Source organism: Protopterus annectens, chromosome 9.part0 (genome assembly GCF_019279795.1).
Source record: "Protopterus annectens isolate FY-2018-M chromosome 9.part0, PAN1.0, whole genome shotgun sequence".
NCBI lineage: Eukaryota > Metazoa > Chordata > Ceratodontiformes > Protopteridae > Protopterus > Protopterus annectens.
Genome location: NC_056743.1, coordinates 1,144,786,611 through 1,144,802,615, shown reverse-complemented (window position 1 = coordinate 1,144,802,615; position 16,005 = coordinate 1,144,786,611). Strand labels below are relative to the sequence as shown.

The following is a 16,005-nucleotide window of genomic DNA, read 5'->3' as shown; positions in this document are numbered from 1 at the left end:
CATATTTAATGCATTTTTAAATGTATTTTTAAATGTTTAGAATTTATTATATTAAATTAAATATCTACTTTTTCATTGTTTGTGCTATATACACATAGCTTTAAGCATTGCTTTCTGATTCACAAAAGATACTATTGCTTTAATGGTAAATTGGCAATTAAGTCATGTGATGATACTAGTTTTATATATATATATATATATATATATATATATATATATATATATATATAGGTGTGGTTTACCATGGTTAGTATACACCTGAAGAAGCAATATGTGAAAGCGCTTGAGTAACAATAAAGACTTTTTATACCTTTTATTCTACGACTGAAGACTGCATTTTTTCCTTGATTTGGGCACTGGAGCCTTACCTCAGCATTTTTTCTGGATAATTTTATTTATAACTGATTAGTTTCAAGATTGTTCAGTTGTTGCACAGCAGTTTTTTTGTATTTTGCATTTACATTTTTTCTTGAGCAGTCATTCATTTAGACTTTGAATGGTGTCATGTGACAATTTTAAGGTATCCTTTATGCTAAGTGGAAAGTCTAACCCAAAAATAGAAGGATGAAAGCTTGTATGAATAATATGAATAAATATGATAAACTGACTACTAAGACTATCTATTTTTCTTTGCAGTATATTATTTCTGGATGTCTGACTGTAGCTGCTGAAAAACATGACAGTGTTTGCCTGGTAAGTCAGTAGTTGTACTGCTTTTAATCTTCTCGGTTTTCCTTTTTCCAACATATTTGTGACATTCTGAAACCATGGATATTACAATGTTTGTGATATAAGCTGGAAAGGTGTGTGGCATAATTTCATCATGTTTTATTCAGTAAAGTGCACCATGAAGTGAATGCTGAAGACTTGAGTTTTAATGATAAGAAGTGAATAGTTTTGCATCACTTTATGAACTTAACACATGAACCAAACTATTCACTGTCTCATAGCTAGGCAAACTATTAACATTTTGCAACATCATTCCAAAAACTCATTGCAATGTCATCAATAGTCACAACAACAGGAGATTTATGGAAAGTACATAAAGGGTAGGTACAGAAATCAAGTACTTCTTTCCTCTATGAACAATCTTTAGTTTAATCATAAGACACATAACTTCCATCTGGCTGCAGATGAGTCAAGTTCAAAGTTTTTTCCACTCTGTATATACGTCAGCATTCTGAGGTTAATTCGTGAATATGGTATAGGAACAGTTACCTCACTTGGTAGATTTTTCCGGCCAACAGGCTTTCTAAATTCTCACATATGCTGCATATATACATACATAAGAACACACAGATTTGCTGATACAAATACACAAATGCACACATTTTTGCACAAACACAAAATTCACACATATGCACACACACACACACACACACACACACACACACACACACACACACACACACACACACACACACACACACAAAAAGAATAAAAGCATTGAAAGTAACTGTATCCAGGAAGGATATCATCGCCATATCTCCTGAAAAAATTATTCCCGTATATCCATTAATGTAGCATCTGAAATGCTCTTATAATGACTATAACTACATATAGTAATGCTAACTTGGAGCTACATCAGCTACAGGTAAGAACACAATCTGTCAGCAATGTAGACTTTATCACAACAATGTTCCACCATATAGATCAGCATGGCTGCATAATCTGAATACCTGAAAAAAAGCACTTGACAAATGATCTCATGTAAACAGCACAACAAATAACTACTAAACCAAATTGTTGCAACCTGATATCCTGGTAGAATTTTAGTTCAGAAGAAACACCTAATCTTCTAATTGCTTGGATTAGACATAGAACAGATGGCAGAAAAATAAGTAGGCTATATAAAGTTCCAAAGGATATAGAAGGTCTTAAAATGTTCCTTTTCTACATATTTTGCTGCTAAAATGTTTAAATATTTTAGATTTTCTTACCATTTCCAAGAAATAAACACGTTACCAAAATCCAAGCATATTTTAACATCCCCTAATCTGAGAGCTACAAGCCCATATTGTGTACTAACACCACATTAATTTATTAATAATAATTGTTACTCAGATTCAGTTAATCTACCTTTTCAGCTGGCACATGTGAATGATAAGAGGATATCTCACTACTGGAAAAAAAATGCCAGTGCTAATGCAGTAGCTTTCCCATCCATCTTATCATTTCAAGTATATTGCCATTAGTTATCTTACCTTGAATAGTACTTTTGTTAGTTTTATGAGTGTAGCTTTGCCAGTCAGCTTTAATAGAATACAAAAGCTCGAATTAACTTAATACATTAGGAAACATTTTTTTTTCTTGATTTTACCATCGTGGTCTAGAGTTGCAATGCTGAAGTAATTCACAGACATATGCAATAACTCTGTGAAATCACAATCTTATACCTCATGTGCAATATTAACGATCCCAAGTTAGCATTCCGTGCAATTTGAAATCTGTCTGATTTTGATCTGGGCAATATTTTGCGTACTGAATAAGACATGTAAGTGGAATAGTCTTGGTGCATGTCATTGTACTTGTTTGCCTTACTGTTGTTATTGTTGGATTAGCATTAGTATATGTGTTATTGTTGTATTAATATTATCACTATATGTTGTATGCACATTGAGTTTGAAGTAAAACAAGTTTGTTCAGTTGCACTGTTGTGCAGTCTGATAACAATAAAGTAAATTTTTACTTTGACTTTGAACAGTTATATTATATTGTTAGTAAAGGCGGAATACCATCTGGTCATTTTTATTGAAATATCTGTAACAATGAGAGAACATCAGCTATGATGTAACTCTTCTACGTTCACTCAGAATATACAAATTTGTTGAACATGCAAACATTTTCACTGATGATTACACAAAGCACTTTCACACAATGATCAGTATCAGTTACCTAACATCAAATGTAAATATTTTCAAAAATGTCAGTTAAGTGCCAAAAAATAAATTATAAAAAAAAAATACCCAAAAAATAAATTATGAATATAAACTTTCAGTACCACTCCATTTACTTGCAGTTTAACTGGAGCTTGATAGCAAATTTATTATTTAATCAATAACATGAATGTGCTCCTGGGCGGACCAACTCTTATATAAATGAACTACAGTAGGTTTACCAAATCACCATCTTGTGATCTGCATATTTTTTTCAATGCAGAAGACATAAGCCCATTACTCAGTTCCATATTTTCAGAAAAATCCTCACCCCAATTATTTGAATTATTTCTAAATCTAATAATCTAATACAGACCCATGCTCAGATGTCCTCCATTTATTTATTTTATTATTAAATGACATAAATGCACATATGCATTAAAGCTGTTATATTGATAACATCTTACAAAAGGGAAAGACTATAATGTAAACATTAAGATTCAGAATGTGGTAAACAATAAAGAAAATTAGATATAAAAGTGTCCCCCATTAATCAAAAGAAATGGTTTTCTCCAACTACCTGACATTTTTAAAATAAAAAGGAATTAAATAACAAAACTGACCCAAATCTGAACTGGAATGTCCATTCTGGGGCTACCGTTCCAAATTGCAGTTCTAACCTCTTTGTCAACATTGTTGTTAATCTAATACACTTTTGATGGAATAAGATCAAACCAAAAAGGTGTCCTTAAAACAATGCAGTGAAGTTCAATGTAAAATCAGAAAAAATGTCCCTAAGAAATATAATGAGGTCCAAGAGTGGGTTTATTTTTACCATATACAATGGGGTTAGGAGGTTATTTCCAACATCATCACAAAACTCAATATGAACTCTTTTAAGGTGAAGCTAAAACCATAAATAAATCTGTTTAGGAAAATATATAGGTCATGTAGTATTTTCATCGATACAAATTGGGTATATAACTAGTATTAATAATAAAGTTTTCTGTCCCAACTGTAGGATGTCAAACCTCTAGCTATTAACTAACATCACTGGTCATGTCCTAGAATTTACTGTACTATATTCCCAAGCTTTAACATGCTTGTTATGAATATTGAAAATACTGATTTGTAAATTTTATATTTTACATGTCATTTTAAATGTAAGGTTTTAACATTTCCTTAGTCTTAATTACTTAAGAGTTACAGATAATATTAGCTTTCTAAAACAGCAATTTTCAGACACCCATAATATCCAAAATCTGACCACTAGGTTCATAGGTCCATAGGTGTGTACTAATCTAATGGCCCTGGAGCCTTTACAAGCCTAGCCCATAGGATTACCCTGGCATTATACCACCCAACCTTAGTTCCCAGTGCCTCTGTCGAGTAAAGCCACTGGAATGATCCCTGGGGTGAATTTTCTATTTCCCATCCACTCGTCAAGATTTCTCTTGAAGAGGGCCAGTGAGGTGCTCTGCTTGACATGTATGGGAAGTCTATTCCATAGCATGGGCAGTGTCTGGGTTATGAATCTGTCCCTCCAGCATGTTCTGTTGATTGTGGTAATGAGGTTGAGGTCTCTGGAATGTGTGGTGTGGAGGGATTTGGATTTTTTAGATGTAGCATTTCTAACAGAGTTGGGTCAGACATGGCTTTGTAAGTCAAGCAGAGATCGCCTCTAAGTAGATGATATGAGAAAGAGAATAGCTGGAGTTTTTTGAGTCTGTCCATATAGGACAAATGTTTAAGGCCTAGGATCCTCTTTGTGAGGTACTTTTGTAGCCTCTCCAGTTGTTGCAGGTGTTTAGTGAGGTACATGCCAAATGGGGCATTGTACTCAGTGATTGGTCTAACAAGAGAAGAGTAGAGGGAGACAATGACTTCCTTCTTCCTGGATATAAAACCCTTAGTAATGAAATGTGCCAAATAGAAGGACTTTCTGAGCACAGTGGCAATGTGGTGATCAAAAGACAGGTTGCTGCCAACCTGTGTTCCCAGATCTCTTATAACGCCTTCTGTGTTCTGTGAACTACCATTGATGTGATAATTCATGGGAACCAGTTTTTCCCAACGGGGATAATGACCCATTTTTTGGCATTGAGCTTAAGGCCATGGTTCTGACACCAGTCATTGGCCTTTCTGTAGGATGTCAACATCACTTGTGGAGTTAATAATAGCTCCCAACTTGCAATTGTCTGGGAACTTTGTCAGCCAGAGTCGCTTCGTGTTGGCCTGGACTTCAGATAAATAGATACCAAATAGGAGAGGATCCAGGACCAAACCCTGTGGGACTCCACTCATGACTGGTCAGCAGTCTGACTTGGAGTCAGCTACTTTCACACTGTGGATTCTACCTGTGAGCCAGTTTGCAACCCACCTAGTGATATAGGGGTTGATGCCTAGCTTAGTGAGTTTTTCTAAGAGGGCTGAGAGGGGAATGATATCAATGGCCTTGGCCAGATCAAGGTAGGCTGTATGAACCACCTTGCCCTCATCCAGAGCTCTGGTGACTGACTCAAAGAAGTTGACCAAGTTGAGTAGGCATGATCTACCCTTCACAAAACCAAACTGTGTGGGATCTAGAGTGCGGAGATTCCCGATATCCTTGTTTAATAGGGCCATGACAATGAGTTCCATAGCCTTGCATATCACACTCATCAAGCTAATGGGGCAATAGTTCCCAGGGTATGTAGTCCTTCCTCCTTTTATGGAGATGGATGACTGTAGCAGTGTGCCATTCGGTAGGGACAAAGCCTGAGGTGAGGCTGTGATTGAACAGGGCACACAGGTGAGGTGCAAGTTCACTCTGTAGTTTATGTAGAACACAGCCAGAAATATTGTCAGGTACCATAGAAGCTGCATTCTTGGCCTTGGACAGTGCTGTTTTAATCTGTGCAGCAGTAATACTGGGTACCTGGCAATCTACTGACATTGTGACTGGTCTTTTCAGGGGGAGGAGTAAAGTTGGCACTGAATCTGTCAGGCAGTATATTGGCAATATCTGTTGGCTTGGTATAGGAGGTACCGTTGTGCAGTAGCTCAGAGCAAATCTGGGTATTGCTGTGGAGATGTTTTACATAACTATAGAAGGCCTTGTTGTTGTCTTTACAATCTGCTACAATTCTGTTTTCATAGCTAGCTTGAGAGAATTTGATGAGGGATCTCAACTTTTTGTTGAGTCTGATAAGGGAGTTTTTCCAGTCTTGGGACTTCAGCTTATTCGCCATCAGTTTCCTCCTTCTGTTGTAGAGTTTGTTTATGGCAGGGGACCACCAGATTGGCTTCCTTTTTTTGGAGGAGAGCATCTTGGTTCTATTGGGTATGGCGAGATCCATGCATTTGTGTACATGTTCGTACAGTGCATTGGTGTATGATTTGGCAGTCATACAACTATTCTCCATTTTAATGGGTGCTATGAAGATAGCCACCTCTGTTTTTAGGAGCCCAAAGTTAACATTGGAGAAGTTTTTCATGGTGGTTACCTTTGAAGGGAGGGAAGGAACGTGGATTTCCAAGGTGATTAGTTGCTGATCAGATCTAACCAGAGAGGAGTTGACTATTTGTGTAGAGCAATGATCGCCCATATTAGTAATGACCAGGTCAAGAAGGTTGCTACCTCTAGTGAGGGTAAGAACAAGCTGGTCCAGGGCATTGGAATTCATGAATTTCAGGAAATGTTGGGCAAGTGTATTGGTACCTGAATAGTTTTCCTAGTTAATGGAGGGGTAGTTGAAGTCATCTAGTATGGGAGTGTTCGGTTGGGCCCTAATATTTTCCAGGATGCTTAGGAACATGGATTATGAGTCTTGGGACATGGCTGGGGACCTATAGCAAGCTACAACCTAAATCACTGTCTTACCCTATGTTAGCTGCACCTGAAGTATCTCAGAAGTGTTATGTTAGGCTACCAGTCTGGAGGTGTGTGCATCCTTTGTGAACATGGAAACACCACCGCCTTTGGAGCTTCAGTCCAAGTTCTGAGGCCAAAAGGTGTGGAATGAGTTATAGCCTGGTAGCGCAGTGGTGAATTTTGCTGTCTTGAACCAGGTCTCTGTTACAGCACAAATGTCGATGTTCTCCATTTTAAGGAGTGCTTCAAGTGAGTGCATTTTGACATTTAGACTCCTAGCACTGAACAGCATGACCCAAAGATTGCTTTTGTTTGTAGCTGTTACAGTGGTAATTTGACCTTTGGAACACTGCCTAAAAAAGGCACTATAGGGGTGGCAAGAGCTTTGGCCAGTATCCGAAAGCACAGGGGTGACAGATGCAGGCCATCTCTGGCAAAGCATTGTGGTCTGGCAATCATGTCATCCCAGGCAGACAGATACTGCATCCCCTTAGAATGACACCAGAAACTTAGCCAGTTGTTGAAATCAATCATGTTCTGCTTGTACTGTGGTATCATTTTGTGTGATGGAAGGATGCTGCTCAGGGCTAGAGTCATACCCACCTGGGCTACATAATCGAAGAACTCCTCCATGCCTCTTTTCATGTAGTCCAGGGAGGTACATCTCAGGTCATTCACACTCACATGTACAATGACAGAGTTATATTTGTACCTGTTGTTGAAAGACCTGAGTGCATGTGTTATGTGGTGGATCCTGGTGCCTGACAGGCAGCCGACTGTTACTTTCTCCTTATTCAACCTAGTGAGTGGGACATCAGTGTGCCTCACTATCAAGGCAACTATGACTAATGTGTTGGGCATGCTGTTTTGCTTAGGGGCTTTGGTTGAGTGGCACACTGTTTAGAAGAGTTATGTGTCTCATTAGTGTTGTGTTGTGGTGGTCGAGTGCATTTCTGCCTTGGAGGTCTCTGCTGTTTGGGTAGATTTTTATTCAGAGCCTCCATGAAGGTGGGTGTGTGGTTTGTGTTTTTATGTGCAAGTGGTGCTGGTGTATGTTCTGGAGGGCTATGTGTTCCATGTGGTGTGGTGCAAGTGTTGACCTTCTCCTCTTGACCTGTTATGCCGGTCTTGGCTGGAAAGTGCATGGCTTCCAATTTGGATATATAAGAACATCTCTCGCAGGTCTGAGGGTTGGGAGGTAAGAGGAGTGGGTTGTCAGTGTACATGAGGCAGTTGCTACATTCCCTCAAGATGCCCAAATTCACCAGGCTAATCAGAGAAAGCACAGGGAACTCACCTTTAGACATCCCTGGAGGGGTAGCCATTAATAATAATTACTGAAAATGTTTTCTTGTAGAACGTTTAGTGCTGGTAGCACTTTTATGTACTACAATAATTGCTACAAGAAGTCTGGTAAAGTGCTTGACTAATAAGCTAGTAAAAGTGCAGGAGAGGAAAGAACTGGCAGATCTAAGGGAAAAATTGAAGAGCAGACTTTGGCACTACTCAGAATCTTACAAACAGTCCTGGATACAGCAAATCTATATCTGGACTAGACTAGTTACAGGAAAGGTGGGAAACTAGCACAGCAGCAAGCTTTTAAACCAGCTGAAAAAGTTGAAAGAGATAGAAAAACTGCCCATACAGCCAATAGACTAGAATTTCTAGGCCAGAGAGTGCTCCTCTTGTGGTAGATAGGCTACCTAGTGCTTACTACTCCCACTGATAAGCTAGAAAGCTTCCCCCAACACAGAAAGGCTTGGGGGGATCATAAGCTTACATACAGTCCTGGATACAGCAAATCTATATATGGACTAGACTAGTTACATGAAAGGCAGGAAACAAGCTTAGATTTTTTTTTACAGAAAAGCAGCTAATACAGTACTAAAAACAATTTAACTTGAGTGTGTAGCAGTATTAAAGCAAATACAGTTTAAATAAATGCAATTTATTCAAAATGTATTCTGAACTGAATTCAATTATTGTTTTATTCAACTCTGAACAGTTAAAAGTGCCAAAAAATATACTTATCAGCTGAGAAGCACACTCAGCCAGAACACAGGGAGATTCTAGCAAAGGTTTTTTTTTTTTTTTTTTTTTTTTCAGTAAAGTGGAAAGGGAGAAAGGAGGAGCAGAAGATAATTCAAGGTTAAGAAACTAAGCAGGTTGGTCTTCTCACATGCACATGTTCTCTCTGTATTATGTAGAATGAGCTAATGACAATAGACTGGGAGGATTGTCCCAGAATAAATTTACAGTAGGGGCGGGCCATTGCAAACCACCAAGTATAACAACAAGACACAGATAGGGAGGAGGGGCGGGAAACTAAATCAGTTATATGATACACTCTTTAGCAGGAAATCAGAACAAACAAACAGATGTTTAACAATTGGAGAAAATGTCCAGTCAATACCTTACACACACTGAAACTAGCTAGAAAAGATTTACAAACAGTGTGACAGTGAAAACCTATAAAATACAGTAAAACGTATGCAACAGACAATAAAAGTGCTATAAATATGTAGAATAATTAATGTCTAGTAAAATAAGCAAAAAAACAGGATAATTAATTTTATATATCATAGATCAGAGTTTTGCTCAGTGCCTCTCCTCCAGTTAGCTCTGTGTGAAATGGCAGAAACACTCATAAGGTAACTTCTTATGTAAAAGAAGGTTGAAACCTGAAACAACTTAAAAAAATGCTCGAAAAAACCAATAAAGTGTTTATTCCAAGTCGTAGTCCAGGTAACCCCAATCAGCCAATGACCATAAATACTATACTCTCACTGATGTGTAAAATGGCTTTTGATAAACTAAGACAGCCTGGAAAATGTCCTCAGACACACAGCCTCTGCAAACAAACAACTAGGCCCAGAAACACAATCCTGAACATGAACAATGCTACAGCTACTACCTACACTACTTAGGCAGAAAACACTACAGAAATGTTTATCACAGCAATGAGCATTTAAATGAAAGTTTTAAACAGATAAAGGAACAAGGAGACTCTAGAGAATGCTTTTAACTGCAAACAAATCAGTTATATGATACACTCCTTGGCAGGAAATCAGAACAAACAGATGTTTAACAAATGGAGAAATTTTCCAGTTAATACCTTACACACAGTAAACTAGCTGGAAAAGATTTACAAACAGTTTGACAGTAAAATCCTTATTTATCAGGCCCTGTGAGGCAGACAATTTTAGTACAACCATGCAGATTCATTTATAGCTATAAAATACAATAAAAAGTATGCAGCAGACAATAAAAGTTCCATAAATATCTAGAATGAGCAATTAGTAAAAATAAGCAAAAAATTATATATCACAAATCAGAGTTTTGCTCAGTGCTCCTCCTCCGATTAGCTCTGTGTGAAATGAACTGGGGGAAGGAAGACAGATTTTTCAGTTATAATTTGGTGAAAATGTGCAAGAATTAACTCATAACTGTGTAATGTCTTATTTAGCTATGATTCCTACTTTGCATGAAATGTTTTAATATGATAAAATTAAGGCAAATATAACTTTTTTTCCTTAGGATGAAATGTTCTTTGCCTCAGCGGGCAAACATGATTTAGCAGTGCTTTCTGCAATATTGTACTTGTTATAGTATGACAAAACTAAATATAACAAATAACATTTGGAGCTAAAGCATAATGCTTACCATCCAGATAAAAAGATAACTTCAAGGCATGTGTGACACAAAAATTGAAGTATTGCAACAGAAACATGAGATGAGAAAAAATATATACGTTTCAACAATGTTTATTCTATCAAAAAGTGAATAATAATGCTTTAAGATTGTGACAATTATACATTTAATGCTGCTCAAAAGTTTTGGTAAGTAGTTATAAATATTTGTCCATAATTCTGACTCAAAGTAAAACCTGAAAATGTAATACAACTGACTATGCTAATGCTGTCTATTATAAAGTTTAACAATATTTAATGTATCAGAAAGTAAATAATAATGCTTTAATATTGTGAGAATTATACATTTATTTCTGCTAAAAAGTTTTGGTAATTAGTTATAAACATTTGTCTATAATTCTGAATCAAATCGAAATCTAAAAATGTAATACATTTTAATGATGTCTATTAAAGGCTGAGTGAGAAAAATTATCACTAGCTGAGCTGATCTGGATCTATTAATAACTAAACCAGCTATAGCTTGAGCTTGACCGAAAGTACTTTATTTCTATAAATGTACTGCTGTCTCAGACTCAATGGGAAAGTAATCAGGAGGAAAATTGTCACCATTTTTTTTTTTTTTGCAAAAAATATGATTCAAAACTCCATCCTGCTTCACCTGTGTTCCTCCCCCATTATTTGTGTAACTCTGATGTGAGTATATTAGAATAAGGAGGTAAAGGCTTGTTCCCACATGAGAAGTACAGGCGGTTGCTGATTTTGGTTGCATTTCTTGTGGACAGGGTTTTAGAGTAAATGGATTTTAATAAAATAACATGAAACTAAGAAAATAAGTAGGTAATACACATAACTAATTGAGGACGTTTGACTATTCTCCTGAAGCATGGTTTTCATATCTGACTAAAAGAATAGCAAAAGTAGACTGCTTTATCTTAGTTACCAATAGGAGTAGATGAGACCTATCCTACTGTAACTTGGTCAAATAGACTGTTGTATACATTTGTGACCCCAGCTTGAGTGAATTGATAGTGGACTGTGTTAAAGCTTGTAAATACTCAGTGTTATGTAAACTGCAGTTAGATATGATGATGTTTAGTTAAGGGTTAACCTTACCTGTTTTGACATTTTCTGTCATTAGTCAGAGTATACTGAAATAGGAGTCGGTCATGTCCCTCCTCATTTAACTCTATTAGTTTCACAGTCATAGAATGTTGATATTTAACATAGATCTAGTATTTACAGAACCCTTTCATGTTTTTTGGCACACACTTGTAATGCAATATATAGCTGTGGTCATTCTTTCATGGAAAGGGTGGTACATTACCTGTCATAACAGATACAAGGTAGGTGCTCCCAGTCCTTTGTTTAACTGGACAGTTCTCAGCATAGTTTTGACAAGCTGCAACTACAACACTATAATAGTTAAGGATGATAATTTGACTGGCTGTCACATATTTCTTAATACTTAATGTCCATTTTAAATATGGCAAATAACATCAACTTTTCTCAACACAGATAAGACATAGTACTAATTGATGTACATAAACAGTGGAAAGAGTTATATAAAGTGTTTGCATCAAGTGAGGCACTAGCCACTCACAAACAGGAATACAGTGTATATGCTGTAACCCTTTAACTACCAATATGACGTAATATGCAGAACAGGTATGAAAGATGAGAGATATCGAAATGTAGCTTGGACAAACAACATATGGCATACATTTATGACCCAGCTCAAGTGAATTGACAATTATCTATTTGCTAAAACATATAAGTACTGCATGTTAAATGAAATGGAGTTAGAGCTGATGAAGCTCGGTTAAGAGTGAACGTGCTCCTCTATTTATCATCTTGCAAAAAGGAAGCATCCATTTCTAAATAAATTCTAAGTGCTTGATTACTTAAAAGTATCAACTGAGCTTGTCTATAGCTTGGGGTTCTTTTTTCCCTGATAGTAAGGAGTCTCAGAAATGTCATTGCTCACAAAATATCAGTTTTCCCTGTTGTTTATTTTTTATCATTTAATATACACAACACCATTTTATTTAAAAAAATTGCTACTTTGTAATCTAAACCTGGAATAACATGAGACAGTTATTTTTATCAGTTTTCTGTCCTCCTTTATTATTGCAATATGTGCTTGCATCAGAGCTTTCAGTACTAACAATTCTGGAACAGTTAATATGTATGATTTTAGTAAATAGGAAGCTAAATCTGTAGTATATAGTTTTGTGTGTGTGTGTGTGTGTGTGTGTGTGTGTGTGTGTGTGTGTGTGTGTGTGTGTGTATGAATATCTTTATATAGACAGCCAAAAATGTTATATATATGTAGGTTTACAGATAGATACATACGTTATATCTATCTATACAAATATATATAAGAAAAAAACAGAGACACATGCACATATTTTGTCAGTAGTCATGTAGTTAATCTTTCCCAAGGGCTTTTCCCAGCTTCAGTTATTCTTTGTATTTCTATCACATTCCTGTATAGGAATTGCAAATGTGCTGCATCCTTTAGGTGATATAGAGCAACAAATAATAAATTGATCTGCCAATATCCTGTATGGTGTTCAGGTATTGTAATGCTTCTTATGTCATCTACTTACTGAGTTAACTACAGCAGGTAGGTTCCTTATACATTATAATATGGTAGCGTAATATCTGTTCTTTGTTACCTATCATTTGTTAAGCTACATTTAAACCTGTCTTATTGAGTTGGAAATATAGAGTTTTATTTCATTTGTCCAGCAGTAGTGTCTATGTTCTTATTAGATGCTGCTCTTGTTGTTCAAAGAACATAGAATCATTCATATCAACTAGTCTAAGTGAATGGGTTTTGAAAAATCTACTCTGTCTAGCTCTGAATTGACAGTCTTTTATCTTACTGACTTTTGTTGTATAAAGCTGATATAGCAGTAGCATAAACAACCTGTTAATACCATTTTATTGTGTGCCAAAATGTCACAATTGACACTACCTGTGGAGCATTTTCCCACCTGTAAAAATAACAGCACATACTTTGGGGGAATTTCATGATTGTACAGTGACACAGACATGTATACCTCCATGCACACAATGTGGTACCTTTCTCCAATTCAGACAACTGCCCTTACACATGTGCTGCACAGCCCTCTAACATGATGACTTGCAGTGCCATGAAATTTTGACTCCATGGCCATTCTGGATGTTAATGAGGCATTCCAGGGGACATACATATGCTAATTAGCCATATACTGTCTCTCCAGAACCACCACAAGGAAGACTTCTATACGACACAGTCATTCAAGAAATCACTCAGCCATGTTCATCAGTACATCCATTCCCACCATGTGAGTAATTAACATAGTGAAAAGACCATATTCAACCACCCAACATGAATGTGTATGGGGTAGGGGCATCGATAGACACTTAAGTTTACTCTTTAACATACTGTAAAGGCACTGGCAGCAGAACAGGGATTGTGTGGGGGTGGATATACTAGACACCAGGGAAAACTCATGTAGTAAAGTTCTGTAATGGCAACAACAACAGTATGGGGATCAGAGGGTATGAGAATGCACTACACCACCAGGGTTTAATAGATGCATGATGTAATGGCACTCCAACTATTATGGGGGTGTAGGGAACCATGGAATGGCAGATAGGGTAGGGAAAGATTCAGGGACTCTGGTGTGTGTGAGTGTGTGTGTGTGTGTGTGTGTGTGTGTGTGTGTGTGTGTGTTCATATTTGTGTGTGTGCGAGAGACTAACTGGGGGGAATGCCACTGCCAACTCGAGCAGCGAGCTACTAAGTCAATACAATGATGTGCACATCAACAATGATTTATACACAGGGGTAGTAAATGTGATTCACAGATATGCAAATTAGCTGGAAATGCTGTCTTCCCTCATTGCAACTAACACGTGTCTAAATTACAAATGGGTACTTCATGGGAGAAAAGTCTGTCTAACACAAGCCATACAGCTATCAACACGTGATAGGTACTTTAATGAATTCTTGGGTCTGGTTTCAATAGATTTTGAGAAACTGTAAGAATTTTAAACTAATACCTATTCAGCAAGGCTGTATTTCACATGATCAGAATGTGCACAATAAATAAATACCTTTGACACTTCATGTCCTTAGTATTAAAATCTTCTGAACTGAGTTTGTATAAACAATGCATATTTTATTATGGTTAAGTATACAACAGATGTCAATAAGTTTATTTATTTTTTTTTACTTACTTTAATCAGAGCCTGACAATGTCTTACTTGGTCTACACATTTTTGCAGCATTCTTAGTTCATCCAAATCAGTATTTAAAACTGCATTTCTCTCTCATTAGATAACAGTAACATTATTTACTTTATGCATACAATCTGAAATGCTGACAAAAAAAGACTGGTATTTAAAAAAAGGAGGAGCAGTGAGTTCAGTATAATTGCAAGCAAATTAAAATGTGAACATAATAAAAGAATTCTGTTTGCAAATCAACAAGTTTTTGTAAATAAGTAACTTAGCCTAGGAGCTAATAAACATACTGTGTGTCAGCATGCATAGGTTCATAGGGTCAGAGGAAGTTACTAGAATAATGGCTTGTACAAGCCTAGCCATGCTATACCCATGATCCCTAATCGACCATTGTTTTCATAATGAGTCTATGATCAGCACCGACTGCCCCTGTCCATGAAGGACATAGGGGCCACCAATGTAGTGAATTTATGGTCTCCCATCCAATTGTCTAGGTTGAACTTGAATAGGGCATTTTGGAGCTCTGCTTCACGTGAATTGGGAGTTTATTCCAGAGGAGCTGTGATCTCTGAGAGACATATCTGTCTCTCCAGCATGTTCTGTTAATGTCACAGACTAGGTTGAGATCCCTGGAATGAGTAAATCTTGTCCCATTTAATTTGTGGATGTGCTGCATTTTCATTAGGGTAGGGTCAGAGACTGCTCTGTATGCCAGACACAAGTCAGCTCTTAGCAACTTGTAGGATACAGAGTACAGTGACAGGGCTTTCAGTCTTTCCATGTAGTTCATGTTTTAGAAGCCTTAAATTTTCTTGTTGAGAAACCTCTTTGGTCTCACCAGCTGATGTAGGTGTCTGGTGAGGTACATGCAAAAGGGAGCATTGTACTCTATTGGTGGTCTGATGAGGGTCAAGTACAGAAGAGTTACAACATTCTTACTCTTGGATGTGGTGCCCTTACTTATGAGATATGCAATGTAGAAGGCTTTCCTAACCACTGTGGACACATGGTTTTCAAAGTTTAGATTGCTATCAATCTGTGTTCCCAAATCTTGCACCACTGGGTTTGAGCTTAGGGAGGCTGCTGTCAATATTGTAATTTGCAGGGACTTCCTTTTTACTAAAGGGGCTAATAATGCATTTTTTTTTTGTGTTTAGTTTTAGTCCATGGCTTTTGCACCAATCATTTATCTCTGTTAGCCCCTTTTGTAATATTTTAACATTGTTTGGGGACTCAATGGTTACACCCGATTTGCAATTATCAGCTAATGGCCACAGGCCATCTACTTTTACCTGGACTTCAAGGAATATATTTCAAACAGTACAGAACCCAACACAGATCCTTGTGGTATGCCACTGGTAACTGGCCTACTAGTAGAGGTGGAATCCTC

The 16,005-nt window shown here is 36.9% G+C and overlaps 1 protein-coding gene across 1 annotated transcript in view; it reads left to right on the top strand.

Annotated features, from left to right (window-relative positions):
• Window positions 1-16,005, top strand: part of LOC122811877 (membrane-spanning 4-domains subfamily A member 12-like) — a 656,330-nt gene that overhangs the window by 198,014 nt on the left and 442,311 nt on the right. The window contains exon 4 of the mRNA XM_044084013.1: window positions 637-693. Within this exon, the coding sequence (XP_043939948.1) occupies window positions 637-693 (57 nt within the window). The remainder of the gene's footprint in view (window positions 1-636; window positions 694-16,005) is intronic.